Genomic DNA, 23615 nt, shown 5'->3' with positions numbered 1-23615 from the left:
AAACACAGTCCAGCAAGTAACACATCACTGTAATCAGGCTGTCTGCCCCGACATAACGGTGATCTCGGATTACATAGCAAAAACCTGCTGACAGATCACCTTTAATTGCATTAAAACAAAAAATGACTTGGTGATAAGAAGCATACCATAACCTTTAATGTTTATTGTTCCTCGGGATGGGTTACGTATTTCTCAAGCATGAACATTGAGGGTGATCAATGAGTGGAACAAGCTGCCATGAGATGTGGCGAGTTCTCTTTCAATGGATTTCATAAAGATCCTAGACAGACATCTGTCTGGGATGTTTAGTGAATCCTGCATTGAGCAGGGGGTTGGACAAGATGACTCTGGAGATCCCTTCGAACTCCAACATTCTATGATTCTATCACTGCCAAGCCCGTATATTCTAGTCGCATAAATATTGCAATTCACGAGTAACCTATAACCCACCTCATGCCAGCATGCCACCATAATAGTGTATATCCTGTTTGATGCCAGCCTTGGTCGATAGAGTCTATCTCCTCTTGAGACCATTTCTACTACTTCAAGGTTCGAATAGCTTTCAAATGGCATCTTCCCCTCTGTGAATACTTCCCACATTAATACACCTAGAAAGCAAAATAAGAGAGAACACTGATATATGGGGCCAAGTGACCCTCACACTAGAGAACAAAAAGGTTCTTAAGAAACAGAAGACAGACTTGATGGAAATATTCAAGCTGTTATGGGAATTAAGAATATCACTTTAGCTGCTGGACATTATGTAGAAAGGCTCGGTCAAAATGGGAACACATCAGAACTTTTAGAATAATGAAAAATCGCTGGTCAACTTTTAACCCTTATAACTTCCCAGTGACAAAAAAATGTTGGTTCCAAAATTGTGCTTATATAAGGTAGACATCAGATTTTGTGTTACATATATTTAAAAAAAATATATATTCCAGTCTTAACGTAAGCTTGCCATTTTCACACTAGCCACTGGGGCTTTTTTAGACTCATGCTTTCTGTTCTGTCATAATTCCATTCAGGAATGTTCTGCAACTTCATTATCATGAGAATTGGAGCTGCTCACATAGGAAGAGAGATACGATGGGCATCACTGAAACTTGGTGGGATGATACACATGCTTGGAATACAAATCTTGAAGGCTACAACTTATTTGTAAGAAACAGGATTAACAAGTAGGGAGGAGGTGTTGCAATGTTCAGTATGTTAGGAAAACATATATCTCCACAGATATCCAAGCTCAGAGACTGGTAGCTCTGTAGAAACTGGGTAAGAATTCAAGGAGAGAATAACAGAAAGGACACTATTGTAGGTGCTTACTATAGGCTACCTGGACAAACTGAAGCAATGGAATGAAACTGAAAAGGAAAAGATACTTATTAGAAATTAGAAAAAACTTTTTGACAGTGAGGGTGATCAATGAGTTGAACAGGCTGCCACAAGAGGTGGTGAGTTCTCCTTCAATGGAAGTCTTCAAACAGATGCTGGGCAGACGTCTGTCTGAGATGGTTTTAAGCATCCTGCATTAAGCAGGGGGTTGTACCAGATGACCCAGGAGGTCCCTTCCAACTCTACCATTCTATGATTTTGCAGTGAGAAATAAGTATTTGATCCCCTACCTTCCATTAAGAGTTCTGGCTCCTACAGACCAGTTAGACGCTCCTACAGACCAGTTGAGAGGCAGGATTACAGTGACATGTAACTCCTCTTTACACAGCTGGTAACACATTATAAACTATTTAACAAAAAGGTTTTAAAAATATAAAAAAATAAAAAAACATAAAAGTTCAAATCACCCACCTTTCGCCCCAATCAAAATAAAACAATAGAAAAAAATCAAACCTACACATATTTGGTATCGCCGGGTTCAGAATCGCCCGATCTACCAATAAAAAAAAGTATTAACATGATCGCTAAACAGCGTAGCGATAAAAAAAATCAAAACGCCAGAATTACTTTTTTGGTCACCGCGACATTGCATTAAAATGCAATAACGGGCAATCAAAAGAACGTATCTGCACAACAGTGGCATCATTAAAGACATCAGATCTTCCCGCAAAAAACAAGCCCTCACATGGCCATATTGACGGAAAAATAAAAAAGTTATGGCTCTTGAAATAAGGGGAGCGAAAAAAGAAAAATCGAAAACAGCTCCAGTCATGAAGGGGTAAAAACCGTACGTGATAGAGACTTTTGGAACACATATTCGTTTCAGCATATCAAAATCTATAAGATGCAATAAAATTTCCTCAGGGGGCAAGAACTTCCCTGAAATTTGTTGTGCAGTGATAATCTGTGTGTTTAGAGTTATAACAGAATATTATAATGTTTCGTATCATTTCTCAAAAACCTTTCGTGATAGGAAAAATCTGAAGTCATTTCTGAAATCAGCGTGAAAAAAAAATCTATCAGGAACATTCAAAATTGTCCGAGGGACAAAACTTTTCCAACACAGTGTAACACAACCCTTAAAGAAAAATAATTTTATCATTTTTTAAAATAGAAAAGAATGACAAAAGACTTAAAACATATATTTCCCTTTAAAAGTTAATAATTTTCTACTTCAATGCGCAAAAAGGAGAAAAACCGGCACTATTCATAACTCACAAGACTTGAAAGGTTAACGGCCAACACCTTGCGATTATTCGGGTACTTAGTTCGTGATATGCGGAACTCTCTGTCCCATAAAATGTCTTTTATTGCAGAATTTGTGTACAGAGGCTTTTAGAAAACTAACGGCAACTAATCTGGTGTTGCGTTATAATAATGCCCACCCCCATTACCTATAGTCAAAGTTGACCGGCAACGAGATACGCGTTCAACACGAGCTAAACAAATTAAAACACAAGTTTGTGGCCAGATGTTATCCTACCCTACTTTTGGAAAAGGCATTGGACAGAATTAGAACCAAACAACAAGGGGATCTTCTAAAAAGTGCTGATTGGGATAGAAAAAGGAAAGATCAAAAAAGGTTTATTTTCAATTTCAGGTTCGGAGCGCTGGATAACCTCATCCGTTCAGCTATTCATAAAAATTGGCATTTATTGAGCTTTTACAAGGCTTGGTCGGAGGTTGTGTCAAAAAAACAATGATAACGTATAGGAGATGTTTGAATTTAAAAGATACGTTGGTCTACAGTATAATCGTTTAAAATTGGAGTCAAACAACTGCTTAACAAAATACAGAGTGTGCGGTAGTTTGAAAGGGAACCTGTCACCAGAAATAATGCTGTTAATCTGCAGATAAGCTGTTAATTTGCAGGTTAACAGCGTTATGGTGCTGCCTGGCGCCTGCACGTAGCCGAATGCATCAGGAAGAAAATGGTCTTTATTATCCGCTGTAGCCGCTCACTCATCCCTGACTGACACTGGCTCTACATTGCGGCCTGCTGTCAGTCAGTGCTGTCAGTCAGTGCCGGGGGAGCGTTTACAGTGGATAATAAAGATAATTTTCTCCCTGCTGCATTCGGCTACGTGCAGGCGCCAGGCAGCATCATAATACCGTTAACCTGCAGATTAACCGTACATCTATAGGGTAACATGCTTATTTCTGGTGTCAGGTTCCCGTTAAATGCGGGGCTGTCCCTTTTTGTAAGTACCATGTGATCTGGCACACATTGTGTCTCTGACTTTATCTCATGCAAAACTCAGTTTGTGGTTTATGCAGTTTACTGTCCCTGCGGTTTCTTTTATATTGGCAAAACTATCAGACCGTTAAACGTTAGGTTCAGAGAACATATGACATCAATCATGTCGGGAAAGAGTTCCGCAAGACTCAAAGCATCTATGTAAATGCATCAGTCTAATTCTGAAGTTTTAAGATTTGCAAGGAGAGCAAGTGTTAATCTCCCGCATCAGTGAGGTAACAAGTAACAAGAAGTTACTTCTTAGATGGGAAGCCAAATGGATTCTAAAAAAAAAAATCACAAGGACCGCTGGGTTTTAACAGTTTGTGTTTGGACCCACTGAAGCAGCATTGTGTGCGAAACGTCCGTTGTTCATGTCTTGCACCTGCTTTCTCCTGCATCCATTTTTTAATGATACTGCAATAAAAGATGTTGTTATGGGACAGAGAGTGCCGCCTTTCCTCTTGCTAAAGTTTCATGATTTTCTATTTCCCTTCCGACTTCCTTCATTATAATTTATTCCAATGAGAAATTTTTCAGTGGCATCAAGGAACCAAGTGATGAAGCAGCTTCCTGGTGGTGAAAAATGAGCCACACAGCCCACAGCTATGTACAAAGGTGACACATATCACATCAGCAATATAGACCTTCTGACACCACCTGCTATAATAGTAAGACGTCTCCTTTCTTCTTTATACAGTAAGTACTGTTTTCTTAATAGAGGCTACCTCACTATTACATAGCAGAAAAGATTTACTATTGACACGGGTCATTGTAGCCAAAATTAAAATGGGGATTTATGGATTGATTTTTAGGTTGTGCTCAATATTGTTTAATTTATTTCTTTTTCTCTGTTTCTTATGTTAGTTTTACTTGTCATGCCATTGCATTCTCATACCTTATGTTATTCCTTTGCCCATAGCCATGTAATGTGAAACTTTATAACTTGCATTTTGGTGCATATATTGTATGTATTTCTTTTCGTAACTTTACAAAAAAAAACAATTTGTATAATTTTTTGTTTGGGTTATTATAGTTTGGATACTAAAATTTATAATACTAATTTATGAAAATTATTTGTACATGGCTGTTTGCATTACTTTTTACATTTTTTTCCTTTCCTTTATTAAACATTTATGTACTTATTAGAAGCTTGCTTACTGTATAATACTTTTATACTGATGATTAGTGATGAGCGAGTGTACTCGTTGCTCGGGTTTTTCCGAGCACGCTCGGGTGGTCTCCGAGTATTTGTTAGTGCTCGGAGATTTCTTTTTCATCACCGCAGCTGAATGATTTACAGCTACTAGCCTGCTTGATTACATGTGGGGATTCCCTAGCAACCAGGCAACCCCCACATGTACTCAGCCTAATAGCTGTAAATCATTCAGCTGCGGCGATGAAAACTAAATCTCCAAACACTAACAAATACTCGGAGGACACCTGAGCGTGCTCTGGAAAACCCGAGCAACGAGTGTATTCGCTCATCACTACTGATGATCTATCCCCAGAATAGGCCATCGAATCAGATCGGTGGAAGTAGGACACGGAGTGCCTCTACAGCTGTTATCACCGTTAGCGGTGGACGGATGGAAATTGTACAGAGATGAATACCACAGCTCCATAAACTATTTTGGTGGCCCCAGGAGCTGATCTGCAGTTCCGCCACCAATCAATCATCGATGGAAAAGTAGTGGATGACCCCTTTCAAGGAGTTGTCCAGAGAATATACTAAAATGCCAAAGGCAGATAAAGAAAGACAAAAAACATTCCACCATACCACAGCAAGACCAGCTCTAGCCTCACCTCCTGTATCCTCACCCATTCCTTGTAGACTGTAAACCCTCGCGGGCAGGATTCTCTCTCCTCCTGTACCAGTTGGTGACTTGTTTTGTTCATGATTATTGCATACCCTTTTTCATATGTAAATCGCCATGGAATAAGTGCAAGTGCCATGGAATAAGTGCAAGTGTCATGGAATAAGTGATTTATACTCCCTGGTCCAGCTCATAAATTATAGGATAAAATTCTTGGTCATAAAGCAAATTGCAATTGATGGAATTAATGAAATTGAAGGTAGAGAAATCTTTCATTTTTCAGTTTAGGGAGTTTGTCAGCACAAAACGACAATGCAAACCAAGCACAACAACCTCTTCTTTTCCACATATCTTCATCCTTTCTTCTTTGATTGAAAGTTTTAGTTTTATGGGAGTTGGAGGAGGGCAAAGACAAATGGAAAACATGTAGGTGGAAAGGTTCTCTGAACTATAAGGCCAAGCCAATAGTGCACCGAATTGTGCTTGGTTTGAACAGTCATTTGGTGCTGACGGCAGACTCATTTTAAACATTGCAACTAATTGACAGATTTTGTCAGTACACTTCTGGTTTTTGTCAGTACATTTTTTTTAATAACTTGTATTATGCCTCTACAATAGCTTAGCCGATAAGAAGCTCACATACCAATGAAAAAAACTGTCGTTTACAGCAGACGAATGATGGAAACAATCCTGCATTTCAGTAACTAAGGGTACCGTCACACAGTGGCATTTTGATCGCTACGACGGCACGATTCGTGACGTTCCAGCGATATATCCGTGACGTTCCAGCGATCTCGCTGTGTCTGACACGCTCCTGCGATCAGGGACCCCGCTGAGAATCGTACGTCGTAGCAGATCGTTTGAAACTTTCTTTCGTCGTCTAGTGTCCCGCTGTGGCGGCATGATCGCATGGTGTAAAAAAGGTGTGCACGATATTGTATACGATGTGCGCATAGTAACCAACGGCTTCTACATCGCACATACGTCATGAAATTATCGCTCCAGCGTCGTACATTGCAAAGTGTGACAGCAGTCTACGACGCTGGAGCGATATTGTTACGATGCTGGAGCGTCACGGATCGTGCCGTCGTAGCGATCAAAATGCCACTGTGTGACGGTACCCTAAAGCAAGACTGAGATCTAGACATCCTGCTTATCTGCACATATCCACACTGCAGCCAAATTCAGTACCCCAGGGTACAATGTGGATCAATTCTCCTAATGACATTATCTTACCGAAAGACCAGACATCAGATTTGCTGCTGAATTTGCTGTAGTTGAACACTTCAGGGGGCGACCATTTTACTGGAAACTTGGCTCCACAGGAACTTGTGTACTGATCATCCAGAACATACCTAGGTTTAGTAACAGAATAGATATGGATAACATAAATAACACATAATAATGCAGAAATCACCCAATCTCTAGGAATAGAAAGACACCTCAGTACTCCATCAAACTGCATTGGAAATTGATAATATAAGTATTTGACACCATGAATATAGTGTTCAATCATTGCAGTCGTATAAATGTCCGATGGCAGCTTCTGGAAAAGTATGAGACTAATAATTAATAACTATGAAAAAATAATAATCCAAAAATAAAAGAAAAAAAACATAAAAAAGGAAGTAGGATAGAAAGGAAAACGATAGACTAGCTCTATTCTCACCTACTGTATCCTCACCCATACCTTGTAGATTGTGAGCCCTCGCGGGCAGGGTCCTCTCTCCTCCTGTACCAGTTGTGACTTGTATTGTTCAAGATTATTGTACCTGTTTTTATTATGTATACCCCTCCTCACATGTAAAGCGCCATGGAATAAATGGCGCTATAATAATAAATAATAAGTAATTATGACATTTATTTTGCAAATGTTTTCCAAATATACCCATCCAGGCATGACTGACATCTCCGCTCCCAGCTGACCATGCTCTATGTCACTACCAGATCTAAATGGACACCACAGGATTGTCAACCAAGCCTGGCAGGACAAGTTTGGAGACTGGCCCGCCTACCTGACTCTTCCTGACAGCAGCTCCGCCCTGATAACTCATCACTGGTAATGAACACACAGAGGCACCTTTGGCAACATTGCCAGGTCATGCTAGCAGCTTGGGGAGTAAAACAACCTAAAAGCTTTTCCTAGAAGTATTATGAGCAGAAACATTGTTCTGTATCCCTAAATTGATGTTGCTGTACTGTTGGTGAGAAGTGGTGATAGAGAGATGGTAGTCTCATCTGGAAAGCCCGAGTCCTTAATCCGGAGCCTTTAAGAATATAACAATGTTTTTTTGTTTGTCATTGCAAACCATTAGCTATTGACACCAAGAGCAAACCCAAAATGCTGTGCAACAAAGGTTATGCTGGGACATTTAGTACCACATTAGTGCTGAACAATAGCATGCGCGATACAGATAATTCAAAATGACTGCCTGACATAATGGTATATGTGAGTCCCGTGAGCTTGAATTAAAACTCCCAATTAACTCTTGATAACAAATACCCCCCAGCCCTTCCAACCCGATATAATAAAAAACATCTCCCTTGCCCCAATAAACACTCAAATCGTTGTTTGGATTTAAATGGCCACAGCAGCCTTTTATTAACATAAAGTAAAAAAACAATTTTTAACAATCGAAAAAATAAGAGGGGTGGTCCTCGAAGCCCCAAAATTATAAACCTCAAATCTCCAAATCCCCAATTGGCCCCCAGGTTAAGTCTTACCCCCAGCCGTTAAGCACCAGCTCAGGGATAGATAACAACCAACCTGGTCAACCAAAAACCCATCCAAGGGTCCCTTGAATACCCCTCCAGCGGGATAATCGAACCACGCCTAGTTAAATTCATTCATGGGGAGTCCAGGACCTCTCAAGATTCCCCCCACTAATCTGCCATTTTCCACTTCCACCGACTTCGAGGACCCCCCCACCATGAACATAAATGGTCTGACACCTTAGCCATTTATGTCCCTCCACACCTTTAAACCTAATTCAATGCCATCGTGAATAGCCAGACACCACATATCAGTCCCCACCGCATTCAGGTGTACTCCATCAGCTCTCCAAAATCCGCCCTGGCCCAACTCTAAATCCACGTGCCTCACTACCAACGCCCCATTCTGAACCATGAACCGGGATATCGCCCTGTTCACTTTGATCCTCGCTCTATGGATTCCGTCAATAGACTTGGCACCTCGCCACACCTTCCGCTGGATGATATCAGCCCAAATTAATAAGACCTTCGGAAACATGGCCCATAACCTCAACATGTCAAATTTAATATCCTTGATCAACTCCGTTTGGCCAAATCGTTCCCCTCCAAATGTACAACCACTTTTGACACCCTGTCCAACTGGACAAAACGGTGAAATTCAGGCAACCATTGCTTCCACACCTTTCCCCTTTTACTAATCCAAAGTAGCGTTATTGACTCGCGAGGAAAACCTAATTGTCGCCGGTCCAGACGCACCGCTGCTCTCAACGCGGCCCAAAAAACGAACGAGTGCCCTGTTATCCAAACGAGCATCAGATCGGCCTCTGAAATAAAAGAAAATAACAAAGCCAGCTAAGATCTTCACACTAACGCCGGACGAACATACGAACGAAACCTCGTAGATTCCCAACGTCTGATCCTCTTAACCATTTCATCGCCCAGACCCATTCTGGCTGACTCTGTCGCTGCCCCTATCCTAAAAGACTGCCCGCCATAATTTGCCGCGGGGATGCCACTCGCTTCCAAACATCTTCTAAATATCGTGATAAACTGAAAACGAGACAGGAAGGAGCCGTCTTCATGAACTAACAATGGCTCATTCAGGATACCACCCCTAGACATGTAATTCTTAACACATACCACTGGGCATAAGGGAGAACCATGAACGCCAAATAAAACCACTTTACACCCCCTGCCAAACAAATCCGTTTTGGAAGACTTAATAAACACAATCACCTTTATTGCCATCGACATCCACATTTTCTCTCAACAAATTTCCCTTTTTACACCTAGAAGGGCTGATCAATTCCCCCAGCCGAAAAGCCCCATAGAAGGCCAACAAAAAGGCCGCTTTAAACAAAACCACTTCCCACTCTGATAAACATCCCTCCTGTAAATGATGTCCGATAGCTAACAGCACTTCGTAAGAAACGGGACGCCTGCCATCCACTGCCTTCCACCCTTTTTTCCAGCCTCAAACCACTTCACGCACCAAAAAGGATTTTGTTACGTCCCTGAAACCTCTGGTCTTAAAAATTAAAAGATAGCCCACCAAAACCGTATTCAATTTTGCTACAGACCACCCTGCTTCCCAATAGTGACCGATGAACAACAACAATCTACAATCTTCATCCATCTCTTCCTCCATGGTCGCCCTCCAAGATTCCCACAAACGCCACACCTGACCATATTGACTCCACGATTCGTCCGACAGCGACTTAGAAAATAGATCCCTTACAGCCCGCACGGCAGGTTCCATAACTCCACTGGACATTGCAAGCCCGCTGCCTCCACTTGTGGTGCCAACTCCCGGAAACGCTGCCACTGAAATTGAGAAAGAACGTCAACGATTGGATCAGGCACAAACGGTTCAACCTCAGACACAATCCAAAAATTATGTTTAAGGCCCAAGAAAACCAAGTGTTGCAATACCTTCACTATGGCTGGCGTTGCCGCGGACAACGAGTTTATGGCTGACTCCGCCCCTACGTGCTCGCAGGGAAAAAAGATCTTTGAATTCATCAATTTGTCGCCCCACAAGGACAACGCCACGACCCGTGGAAACAATTGAAGCAATATCAGATTTGAAGTTAAACCCTGCTCCTTCCAAGCCGAAGGTCATTCTGCTGCCAGCCAGCTCCCTTGAAAGAATACACTAAAACCACTCTCCTCGACGATACTGACCAAAAGGCCCAAATTGTCGGCATACACCACGGGCTGTATCCAAAGAGATTTTCCATTGTAATCGTCGAGAAAAATTGTCCACACCTTCAAGTCCTCGCAAAATTAACTTTTTAGTCTGATAAAATGCAAAGGGGACTTCACCCCTACCGTTGCCAATGATAAATGCCGACAAAACGCACGCCCCATCGGCATGATCCTGCAAGCAAAATTCCGTTTTCCTAACAATGATTGCAAACCTCGTAAGGTTATCTTTTTTAAACTGACTGCTCTAACCACTTCCTGGCATAGAGCAATTAGCTTGTCCGTGGGTAACCTGCACTCCATTGCCATGGTGTCGATTTCGATTCCCAGAAAACTCAACACTGTCCCACTGTCTTTTCTTCTGCTAACAGTACCCCAAATTGTCTCGCCACACTTTCCATTGTGTGCAACCAAAACAAAACAATCCGCTGTCTGAGCGGGACCAACAAACAAAAAATCATCCAGATAATGGATACACAAACTTAACCCGGACACGTCTTTAACAACCCACTCCAGAAAGGTGCTAAACGCCTCAAAATAAACACAGGAAAGCGAGCAACCCATAGGGAGACAATGATCAACAAAAAACCTGCCGTCCCAAAAACAACCCAACAAATGCATACTCTCAGGGTGAACCGGTAATAAACGGAAAGCCGCCTCAATATCAGTTTTTGTTAGCTTGGCCCCTCTTCCACACAAACGAACCCACTCCATAGCCATATCAAACGACGTGTACAGTACTGAACACAATTGAGGGTCAATCCCATCATTAACTGAGGAGCCTTTTGGAAAAGATAAATGATGGATCAACCTGTATTTATTCGGTTCTTTCTTAGGGACCACCCCGAGTGGTGACACCCTCAAATTGTCGACAGGAGGCTCCGCAAATGACCCTGCCATTCTACCCAATGCAACTTCTTTCCTTAATTTCTCCGATACTACATCAGGAAATTATGACGCTGATTTCAAATTCCTTTTAGATAACCGAACTTCATGCTCAACAAATAGAATTTTAAAGCCTTCCCTAAAACTGTCGTGCAGCAAAGCTGCTGCTGCTGAATCAGGATATCTACGTAGAAAGCCCTCCATCACGTCCCACTGCACCTGAGTCACCCCTTTTTTCAGCTGAATCGCCTCCTTTCTGCCTAATTCCTCTGAAACATTTTGCTGCATTGTGCATGCCACCGCAGGCTGAACATTCAAGTTTAAATGTACACTTGTTCCCAAATTTGCACGTCCCTTCATTAAAGGAAAAACATAGTCCTTTCTGTAATGCCACCGAGTGTCCTGACTGCCCTGAACTCCCAATGCCCCCATGAAAAGGCTGACTGGTTTGACCTAATCTAGACGGGACCATAACCCTCATCCACAACGCTATATCTTTGTGATCCCAACGGATGTGAGGCCGTAACGCTTTACGTTGACGAAACTGTTCATCATACCTCAACCATCCCTGACCACCGTAAACCCTGTAAGCCTCACCTATTGCGTCCAAATAGCAAAAAAGGCCTGAACAGTTTTTAAGGGCCTTTTCTCCAATAATGCTAGCTAAGATAACGAAAGCTTGCAGCAAATTCGCAAAGGATCTCGGAATTAACCCATACCTCCTTTTCTCTTCATCCTCTTTTTTTTGAATCCTCCCTAATCGCTGTGTCTAAATTAAAACGCTCTAGAGGCAATAGGGAAAATATCTCTACGTATTCTCCCTTCCATATTTTTTCCCTCACCTCTTGTTTTAAATGAGCCCCTTAAGGACCCTCAAAACATATGTACACTTCCCCTCTGGCTGTATCGTCCAAGCGGATTGTGTCTTCCTTTTCTTTTTCCCCAGTCGATCCCTCAACTAAAGCCACACTCCCTAACCCGTAAACTGGCGTTGTGCTGCTCAGTTTATTATGATAGACTTTCAGCCATACATGGACCTTTTTGTAGTGCTAATAAGCCTGGTTCTATCATTTGTTATACTTTGCTGCCATCTACTGGCCGTTTGCTATATCACTGTAATATTTGTTATGGAATTCTCCCACAACACCTTTCTGTCTTTAGCTCCTCCTATCTTTTTCCTTCTCTTCCTGTTTTGTACTCCGTGCCATCTTGGATCCCACATGTGCTGCAGAGCTGGAGAAAGGATTCTCTTGTTACCTCTAACCTGAAGCTTCTACTATCTCTATCTGGTGATTCTGTAATAGCTCTAACCTACAGTCCTCACTCTCACCAAGGTACTGTAAATAAACCTGTTGAACATATCACTGCATCATCCTTCCGGATCACCACGCGCGGCTGATAGAGACTGGTGGCACAGGTTGGCGAGTAACGCTACCTGCCATTGTTTATATAGCGATTTGTGATCACATCCCTCAGACACATCTCATCCACGTATATCGGTGGCAGAATAGTAACAAGAGACCTAAGTCTACAGTGTCTGTGTGCATATGCATTGTCTGCTAGCAAGTCTTAACCGTCCGCCATCTTAGCTAAAACATGTCCACAAAGGGCACCGTGGACCCATCTGCAAGTGAAGCACATCAGGTTCCCGACACCATAGATGCTGCAGGAGCAGAGTCCACACTTACTGCAGTGCAGGACGTACGACCCAAACATGTAACCAAGCCGACACAAAAGGCCAGAGAGAACTTTGAGACTACTAGAGACGAGTTCCATGATAACCTAGAACATTTATGGGGCAGAGTTGATCACTATTTAGCAGCTCTTCCACGCTATCACAGTGACGCTGCAGGTTTAACCGCCACATTGAAGAGTTTATCTGCCGCCTATGATCGCTACCAGAGACTGTCTGCAAAGTTCATCACATTCCTGAGTAACTGTGACATGGAAGATGCCCATGCAGAAGTAACTGAAAGCGAAACTCTTCTCCAAGAAAAGACCTCATTAGTACGAGATGCCCAGGATAAAGCAGAACTCCGCATTGCTCACCTCCAAGAGGTTAGGTCACATCGCACAACATCGACCAAAATCACAGCTCGGTCTTCCAGATCATCTCACTCCAGGAAATCAACATTGTCTGACAAGCTACTGGAGATCCGTGCAGCTGCAGAGGAAGCTAGGGTAAAAAGCTCCTTTGCTAAAAGGGAGGCTGAAGTGGAAGTGGAAGCTCAAAGAAACAAAGTGGAAGCTCGCTCAAAGAAATGAGATGGAAGCTCAAAGGAAATTAAAAATACTCCAAGCAGAAAAGGAAGAAGCAACAGCCCTTGCTAAACTGAAGGTCCTTGAACAAGCACTGGGACAAGATGATAATCCGGACTGTCTTATTCCAGAAGAAATGGAAGACGCAGCTGATCGAACTTCAGACTACGTGCTAAGACATGCAACATCTGCACCAGCACCACCTCCAGTTTCTAACACGGATGCGCCCGCAAGTCAAGAAATGTCGCCACCTACTGCGGACAAGGTAACTTCCAGCACTGACTCACAATTTAGGCCACAGCCAGCAGAACCTATAGAGACTAAACCGCAGTTTAACCCTTATGCCGCATCATTTCGTCCTGATTTGTCGCAGTCATATAAGCCAGAGAACTTACATTCCCTACGGATACCACAAGTTCATCCTGCAACAATGACCGAGAGATCGGACATGTCTGACTTCGCCAGATACATGATTCGCCGGGAGTTAATAAACATTAGTCTCTCAAAGTTTGATGATCGTGCTGAGAATTATAGAGCCTGGAAATCCACCTTTCAAGCAGTGATCCAAGACCTTAATCTCACCGGCAAGGAACAACTGGATTTGCTTGTTAACTGGTTAGGCCCTGAATCAGCAGAGCGCATAAAGACAATAAGGGCAGTTCATGTGGACTATTCAGATGCAGGTCTTATTGCAGCCTGGGAGAGACTGGAACAAACCTATGGCAGCTCAGAAGCTATAGAATGTGCCTTATTTAAAAGACTGCAAACCTTCCCAAAGATAACTAACAAGGACAATAGAAAACTTCAAGATCTGAGCGACCTGCTAAAGGAAATAGAATTGGCAAAATTAGACCCACGTCTTTCAGGACTGAGCTACCTAGATACTGCTCATGGCGTTAATCCAATAGTGTCCAAGTTGCCACACGGCATGCAGGATAAATGGGCAGACCACGGCTCACGGTATAAAAGGCAGTATAATGTGTCCTTTCCCCCCTTTTCATATTTTTCCAGGTTCATCAGTGACCAAGCTCGGAAGAAGAATGATCCCAGCTTCGACTTCACTGAGCCTACTCCACCAGCATCATCATCATCTACAAGGTATGATAACATTGCCAAACGTAGAGATTCAAGGAACACAGTATCTGTGAGAAAGACTGACGTTCCACTTACTACACCTGCCTTCACTAAGACAAATAATGTTGCTCCTAAAGTCATAGACAGTAACCGTATGTGCCCTATCCACAAAAGGCCTCACCCACTTAAAGAATGCCGTGGATTCAGAGCAAGGACTTTGCAGGAGCGTAAAGATACCCTCAAGGAGCTTGGGATATGTTATAAGTGTTGCACCTCCTCAGACCACCTCGCTAAGGAGTGTAAGGCCGCCATTAAGTGCACTGAATGCAGCAGTGATAAACACGTCACAGCCATGCATCCCACGCCAGCTCCATACAACTCACAACCTTCTGCAGCATCTAACCCTGCTCAAAAGCATGGCGGGGAGCCACAGGTCCCTGACCCAACTGCAACCGCTGTTTCCTCCTCATGTACTGAGGTATGTGGAGAAGGGACTGATCCTAAATGCTGTGCCAAGGTATGTCTGATTAAGGTCTATCCAGAAGGACAACCCGACAAGGCCTCCAAAATGTATGCCATAATAGATGAGCAAAGTAACCGATCTTTAGCAAGGCCCAAATTCTTTGAGATCTTCAACATAAAGGGACAAATGACTCCATACACCCTCAACACCTGCTCTGGTCGTATTGAGACTTCTGGCAGGAGAGCCTCTGGGTACATAGTCTCTTCAATCAAGGGAAACGTGCATATACCTTTGCCAACCCTAATTGAATGTGACCAGATACCTGATAACAGGGAGGAGATTCCCACTCCGGAAGCCGCACTTTATCATCGCCACTTGAGGCACCTGACTAATGAAATTCCTCCTCTGGACATGAATGCTGATATTCTAATCCTACTCGGAAGGGACATTCTGAAGGTCCACAAGGTACGCCAACAATGCAACGGCCCAGATGATGCTCCATACGCCCAAAGACTCGACCTAGGCTGGGTAATCGTGGGCGATGTATGTCTGGATAGGAGTCACAAGGCATCCGAAGTCAACGCCTGTAAAACGTATGTGCTCCAAAATGGTCGCGCAACTCACTTTAAGCCATGCCTTCATCACTACGAAGTGAAAGAGAGGTTCTCTGATTGCATCCAGGAGCCTGACATCATTCCCACTCCCTACGGTGATGACTTAGGGAGAACAGTGTTTCACACAACAAAAGATGACAACAAAGTCGCCTTATCCATAGAAGACAAGGAGTTTCTTAAAATTATGGACAGTGGATTCTTCAAAAATGAATCTGACCGCTGGGTTGCTCCCTTACCCTTCAAGGCTTCAAGGACCAGGCTTCCTAACAACAGAGAACAGGCCTTATCTAGATTCATCTCACTGCAGAGAACATTAAGGAACAAGCCTGAAATGAAGGAACATTTCATAGCTTTTATGGACAAGATATTTCGCAATGATCACGCAGAGCCAGCTCCACCATTGCAAGCTGATGAAGAATGCTGGTATCTACCTTCCTTTGGAGTGTATCATCCAAGAAAGCCGAAACAAATCAGAGTGGTGTTTGATTCAAGCGCCAAACATGACGGCGTATCTCTGAATGACGTTCTCCTCACTGGTCCGAACCTGACTAACAACCTGGTTGGAGTGCTCATGAGATTCAGAAAGGAACCGGTCGCCATTACCGCCGACATCGAACAAATGTTCCATTGTTTCATCGTGCAACAAGATCACAGAAATTATCTCCGTTTTCTATGGCACCGAGACAACGACACCAACAAGGAAATGATCGAATACCGCATGAAGGTGCACGTTTTTGGAAACAGTCCTCCTGCAGTCGCTACCTACGGCCTACGTAGGACCGCCTCCGATGGTGCAGCAGAGTTCGGGAAGGATGCCCAACAGTTCGTTGAAAAGGACTTCTACGTGGACGACGGTCTTAAATCCCTGCCCACGGCGGAAGAAGCCACAGATCTGCTCAAACGGACACAAGGTATGCTTTCTAAAGCTCATTTAAGATTGCATAAAATTGCCTCCAATAGTGCTGTTGTCATGAAGGCCTTTCACCCTAATGATCATGCCGCAGAATTTAGGGACTTGAACCTAGGCTCAGACAATCCACCAGTACAGAGAAGTCTAGGCCTGAGGTGGAACTTGCTAAATGACTCCTTCAGCTTTCAGGTTAGTGGTGCAGAAAAACCATTTACTAAGCGTGGGGTTCTGTCAGTGGTGAACAGTCTATATGATCCACTTGGGTTTGTCGCACCCCTGACTATACAAGGCAAGCTCCTGCTGAGACAACTCTCAGAGTACATTAAGGACTGGGATATACCACTCCCTGCAGACAAACAACTAAAGTGGAAGTCATGGAGAGAATCTCTTTGCGCCTTGGATAAGATCCACATACCACGTTGTTACACTCCAGCATCCCTAACTACAAGTCAAAGGAAGGAGATTCATGTATTCGCTGATGCCTCCACTGAAGCTATTGCCGCTGTCGCTTACTTGAAGGTTGTAGACTCTAACAATGAAGCCCATGTTGGATTTCTGTTTGGAAAGGCTAAACTGGCTCCTAAACCCGAGCACACCATACCCAGACTCGAGCTCTGTGGGGCTGTACTAGCCATAGAGATTGCAGACTTCATACAGAGCGAACTAGCTATTCACGTGGATGACATAAGATTCTACACAGACAGTAAGGTAGTTCTGGGCTACATATACAACCAGACGAAACGCCTCTACGTCTATGTCAGTAACCGAGTGGAAAGGATCAGGAAATCCTCCAAACCCCAGCAATGGCAGCACGTCCCATCCCATCTTAACCCTGCGGACCTTGCTACTAGACCAGTGTCTATTGGTGCCTTCGCAAGCTCTTCTTGGTTGACAGGACCGGAGTTCCTTCACGAACAGTGCAAAGAGACTGCCGTTGAAGACAGCTTCAGCCTTGAGAATCCAGATGTCGACCCAGAGATCCGTCCTGATGTCAGCACCTTCATCACCAAACTCAAGGAGGAGGTTGGCTTGGACTGTCGGCGTTTTGATCGCTTCTCAAGATGGACGAGGCTGGTTCGTGCCATTGCAAGGTTAGTACACATTGTACAATGCTATCGCAATAAGGACAGTAACACTGATTGTCACGGTTGGCATATCTGCCATAAGCCTCTCTCTGCAGAAGACATTGCTCTGAGTGAACTCATTGTGATACGCAATGTGCAGCAGAATGTTTTTCACAAGGAACTGGAATCTATGCTGATGGACTCAAATCTTTCAAGACTCACTCACGAGACCTTGACCACTTTCTTAGCAGAAGTCTCTGCTATAGTAAACGCAAGACCTCTTGTACCCATATCTACGGATCCAGAATCTCCTACAATTCTCACTCCGGCAACTCTCCTCACCCAGAAACTTGGAACTGTTCCTAACCCGCCTGAAGACTCTGTGTCCGGTAACAAATATCAGAGACGGTGGAAATATGTGCAACATCTGGCTAATTGTTTCTGGAATAGATGGAAGAAGGAGTACCTGACACTTCTCCAAAAACGAAGAAAATGGCAACACGTAAAGCCAAATTTACAAGTAGGAGATATTATCCTCATGAAAGACCAGAAGGAGGAAAGAAGCACATGGCCTATGGGACTTATCTCTAAAACCTTTCCAAGTGACGATGGCAAGGTACGCAAGGTAGAAGTGACAGTTACTAAGCAAGGTGACCCCAAAACTTTCATTAGGCCTATATCAGAGATTATTTTACTCATACCGGTTGAGGATTGATTATCCATCCAATCAGTAGGAACTCTTTCAAGGAACTTCAACCTTTGGATTACAAATGGGTTGGAGACAGTTTGGCCTAGCGCGGCTTCTCCAATCCGAAGATGGGTTATCCTTTGGATTACTTCAAGAAATCGTTCTAGACTTGTTATTCAATATGTTATTGTTGCATTGCATGCGTTGTTTTTATCTTACAGGTTGAGGTATCCCTCCATGCACTTCTGGTGAACACTCCCAATTCGAGACTTATGGTATAGTGAAATCCAAGGATTTCAGACGGGGAGTGTGCTGCTCAGTTTATTATGATAGACTTTCAGCCATACATGGACCTTTTTGTAGTGCTAATAAGCCTGGTTCTATCATTTGTTATACTTTGCTGCCATCTACTGGCCGTTTGCTATATCACTGTAATATTTGTTATGGAATTCTCCCACAACACCTTTCTGTCTTTAGCTCCTCCTATCTTTTTCCTTCTCTTCCTGTTTTGTACTCCGTGCCATCTTGGATCCCACATGTGCTGCAGAGCTGGAGAAAGGATTCTCTTGTTACCTCTAACCTGAAACTTCTACTATCTCTATCTGGTGATTCTGTAACAGCTCTAACCTACAGTCCTCACTCTCACCAAGGTACTGTAAATAAACCTGTTGAACATATCAATGCATCATCCTTCCGGATCACCACGCACGGCTGATAGAGACTGGTGGCACAGGTTGGCGAGTAACGCTACCTGCCATTGTTTATATAGCGATTTGTGATCACATCCCTCAGACACATCTCATCCACGTATATCGGTAGCAGAATAGGCGTCATAGCTCTAGATGTCTTGCCACTTTCCCCTGAAGAACCCGTAACACCCACACTAGACCCCGAGTTGCCTAAATTATCTAAAACTTCAGATGAGGCCCCGAATCCTGTGAACGCCCCGGAATTCCCCAACCTGGCAGCCGACGGTAATGCCCCTCTTATGCCCGGACCCCCATAACCCCGCTAGTCACCCAAGCCCCAAAGGATCAAGCCAGCTACCCCCGAAAATACATCTTCACTCCTAGTATCAGGGGAAGCTAAACAAGGGTTAGAAAGCAAAGGAAAGTTGTTCTCACCTAGCTGCCTGGGCGCTGTGAACCCAGCAGCTGAAGATCCTGATTCCTGGTGAAGTGGTCCCAAACCCGTCCTGGTCTGGCCCGCTCTAGAATCTGTAGCTCTCGTGTTTTCTTGCTCCTAGGACCACCAGCTATCGTCAGGTGCCACCGCCACTAATTGCACTGCAGTCCTCGGAGCTGATGTGGACGGTGCGATGCGAGCAGGGCCAGCATCTTGCTGCCCGTGGGGAGACATTTGACCCATTGCCAAAGAAATGTCCCCAGGACTGGAGGCTGAAGCAACAGACTGTCGCCCGTAAGAGGCTGATGTCGCCCGCCCCCTGTACGCTAACGGTATAGCGCTGTTATGCCCAATGCCACTTTGCGCTACATCAGGCAGCGCGCTGTTACCCAGGTCGGCCGGCTGCCGCCCACGTTGTCCCTGGCGCTGAGGGGCCGCCGGATACGGCCCCCGCCTCCTGAAGTCTCCCGCGCTGAGCGGGACCAGCCGACGTGCTGGCGCCCGCAGCTCCTGCAGCTCCTCGCTGCCTCCTCACAGACGGAGGGGAGGTTGGCTCCTCCCCCTGATGTAGGCCCCGCCGCTCAGGTGGATTCCTCCCGGCATTGCGGCGCATGGCCGAAGTACCAGGGCCTGCGCTGCTTGCCGGAGGGTCCCCGGAGGTGTCGGACCCGGGGGGCAACATCGGGGCTCAAGCGCGCCGGAGGCCTCGGCCTCCGCGGCCGGCACCCACCTGGTTGAGCCTGAGAAGCTCCATCTGTTGTTCCCTGTAGCAGGCTGTTAACTGATGCCTGCAGCCAATCTGTACCCTGCAAGCCGGCTGCGTCTCTCAGTCGTTGAAGCAAGGCTTCGATCTCCATTGAAACAGTACCCTGCAGATTCCTTACACGTCAGGAGGGTACTTAAAATGGTTGCCTACGTAAGATACATGCTCCCTCTTATACTACCCCTCCCCTCCTAACCTTAACCCCACCTCCTTCTAGTTTGAAAAACTGACCACTATCCCTCCCCTCACATGCCATTAGCCCTTGCTAAGGCTAAGTTCACACTGCGTTAGTGCAGTCCGTTCAACACATCCGTTAAACGGACTGCACTAACGCAAGTGCCGACGTTTGCACAGCGCTAGCGCAGATGGAGCATCTGTTAGCTCCATCTGTGCTAGCAGTGCGCTAGCAGTGACGGACCCGGAAATGCTGCAGCCCGCGTCTCGGGTCCGTCACTCAATGACGGCAAATCGCATGCATCCGCCATTGAAAGTAAAAGCGGCGTTAATGGACTACGTTACACCGCGTTATGCCGCGGTGTAACGTAGTCCATTAAACGGGTCACACTAACACAGTGTGAACCCAGCCTAACCCGTCCTTCCCAGCCAACTACCTTCAGCTCACCAAGTCCCACATAACCAGGTCATGACGGCCTCCCCTTAGGTGCCATGGGCCCCGGACAGCTTCTCTTGACTTGCAGACAATTTTTATTTTTTAAATAGCAAAGGAAAAATTACTGCACAGGTTTTATGAAAAAAGATATTGGTATATTACAAGCGTTTTTACTGCAGTTTTTTTTTACAAGCATTTTTCTGTCTTTTTTGACATGGTGTACTTGTAATTTTCATGGTGTTTTCAAAGTCCTATAGGGAGACGCCATAAAAATAACATTGAAAACAAGACTGTGCACCGTGTGTGAGACTGGCCTAACAAAGCTTCATGAAACGGTCTGTAGAGTAAGTAATTATTGTGGCAAAAACACACAGGAGACATTTCCCCTCCGATCTGGTGACTCTGAGATCATGATGTAATTTTAGACTACCACAATCATCTCACAGATAGACCCTGCAGTCAAAAATAGAGGACATTCAGCTTAACAAGATATCTACGGTACATAAAAATAAAACATCATAGATTCGGACAAAGATTATTAGAACTACAACTGCTTTATCTAACCATGGAGCAACAGCCTGAACTAAATATGCCTCGTTAAGAAATGGTCCTTTAACCGTGACCAATCACACTAAAAGCAATCTGTAATCACAAAAATGACTGTTCAAAACAGGCACAGGCGCTCGGAGCAGATTCACACCCTCAGTTCCATGGATTCCATCTACCTCCAATCTCTGGTGTCTCCTGAAAAGCCAGATCTGTCAAGTAAAGAAGCACATGGTTGAGACAGATGGGAAACAAGCAGGTGGGAAGATGCACTGAACTTTTTGGCCCCGCAATGGTGAACAAAGTGCCGATTACGATTGCTGGACCTCGGAGAAAAGCTGGATTCACACATTTCCCACGAGGCAGTAAAGTTTGGGTCAGGAGACTGGTGGTCGGTCTCTCTACATTAGGGTCCATAAACGCATTTTGTGAAACATGTTGCCTGTGGTTAGGGCAACAGGATCTTAATGAAAGGGTTCTTTTAAAGGGATCCTCTCGAGCTTCAAAGCTGTCCCCTTATCCACAGGATAGAAGATAACTTACCAATCACTGGGAGTCCAACTATTGGGATCCCAACTGATCCTGATAAAAGGTGCTCTGAATAGCTCCATGTAAATGGTGCGGTGCTCGATTGTAAAGTGCTGCAGAGTGATAGTCGTGACTGAGCTGCTGTCCGGTTGTGCTCTGGCACTTTACAAACAAAGGGTGTCCCAGTCCTATTGTGTTGTAGGGTGTGGGGTGCATCATGCTCACTTGTAGGCCGCAGGTCTGCCTCCGGGCTTCCGTTCTCTGGAGCCACCGCACACAATGCATGGGACACCAGGTTCTTTGAAAACAGTCAAACTTTTACTAATCAGTCCAAGTTCATCAGGTGGTACAGGTAGGATAGGGCACAGCAATTCACAGTTTCCTCCTTCTTAACACAACTCCTCTTCAGTGCTGTCTTTAGCTCGTCCTGGACTAACCCCAAGCTCACTGTTTCCATCAGTGTCAGGGATTTCTCGTCCACCTCGGCAGTGCACCCGGGACCAGCCATCACCTTCTGTCTATGTGGGTCCCTGTGTATCTTCCCCTGCATTCCAGAGGACACGATGTATCCGGCAGTCCCTATGCCATACCTTAGGCTCTGGGACAGGAGCGACCGCTCGGGATCCCAGTAATGCCTCCCACTGACTGGAACAAGCAACACATGCTGCCCCTAGCAACCCACCACCCCACCTGGACGTAAACCCACTCCACACTTCACTGGCTGACACTGAAATCCCTCTAACCAGGAAGCGCCCCCTTCTTATCAGCACTAGTGCCCCCACTGGGCTAATGCTATTCTTAACCATTTCGTATCTTAATGCTAACCTATTCTATATCCTATGCTGTCCTGAACTTATCGTATGCTATATTCACACTATGCTCTAACACTCAATATACTGTACAAAACCTAAGGACAGTATTCACATAGTGTGTCTGTCGTCTGCAGGGGCAGGAACGGGGTAAAACAGTCCATATCCCTACACGATCACGCAATCTGCCGCTCCATTCATTCTTAATGGGAGCGGCAGAAAGTCGAGTACTATGAATGGAGAAGCAGTGTGCTTGATTGACCACCTCTAAATTTACCCTGTGCTCTTCAGAGCCCAGATTATCAGGATTGTGGAGGTTCCAGCAGTCAGACCCAGAGCGATCAGGTTATCATCTATCCCATAGGTAAGGAACAACTTCCAAACTTGAGAATGCATCTTTAACATAAAACTGTATTTAGACAATAGGTCATTATGTAATTATTGTTCCCCTTAAAAGGGTATTCCCATCACGGAGATCCTATCGCAATATGTAGTAGATGTATTAATAATAATATCAGCAAATACTTTCAATTAGAAATGAAGTATAGTTGTTATGATTCTCTATGTTGCTTACCCAGTAAACAGGGTATTGCAGCAACTTAGGTATCCATGATTACGACCACTAACAACTAACTAACTGTCACTATATGAGTGGTCGTAACCATGGATACCTAAGCTTCTGCACTTCCCTGCACATGGTAAGTGACATATGCAATATCCTCTTATGCAATGTCTTAGTCTTGTGCACAATTCTTAAAGATTGGCGTGGTGTAGATCAGAAAGATAAGTGAAATTCCATTTCTGCTTCTGTTTTCTATATAAGTGGCAGTGACATACAAATAATCTGCTACCAATGAAAATTCTGTATCCAAACAACTCTGTACAAGGCGGGGACACATGACTGGAGGAAGG

The 23615-nt window shown here is 44.5% G+C and overlaps 1 protein-coding gene across 1 annotated transcript in view; it reads right to left on the bottom strand.

Moving 5' to 3' along the window:
• Positions 1 to 23615, bottom strand: part of TEC (tec protein tyrosine kinase) — a 182007-nt gene that overhangs the window by 9357 nt on the left and 149035 nt on the right. The window contains exons 16-17 of the mRNA XM_069744502.1: positions 6685 to 6803; positions 451 to 608 (exon numbers count right to left, since the gene is read on the bottom strand). Of these exons, the coding sequence (XP_069600603.1) occupies positions 451 to 608; positions 6685 to 6803 (277 nt within the window). The remainder of the gene's footprint in view (positions 1 to 450; positions 609 to 6684; positions 6804 to 23615) is intronic.

This window comes from Ranitomeya imitator, chromosome 1 (assembly GCF_032444005.1).
Source record: "Ranitomeya imitator isolate aRanImi1 chromosome 1, aRanImi1.pri, whole genome shotgun sequence".
NCBI classification, from domain to species: Eukaryota; Metazoa; Chordata; class Amphibia; order Anura; family Dendrobatidae; genus Ranitomeya; species Ranitomeya imitator.
This window is presented reverse-complemented; position numbering and strand designations above follow the sequence as displayed.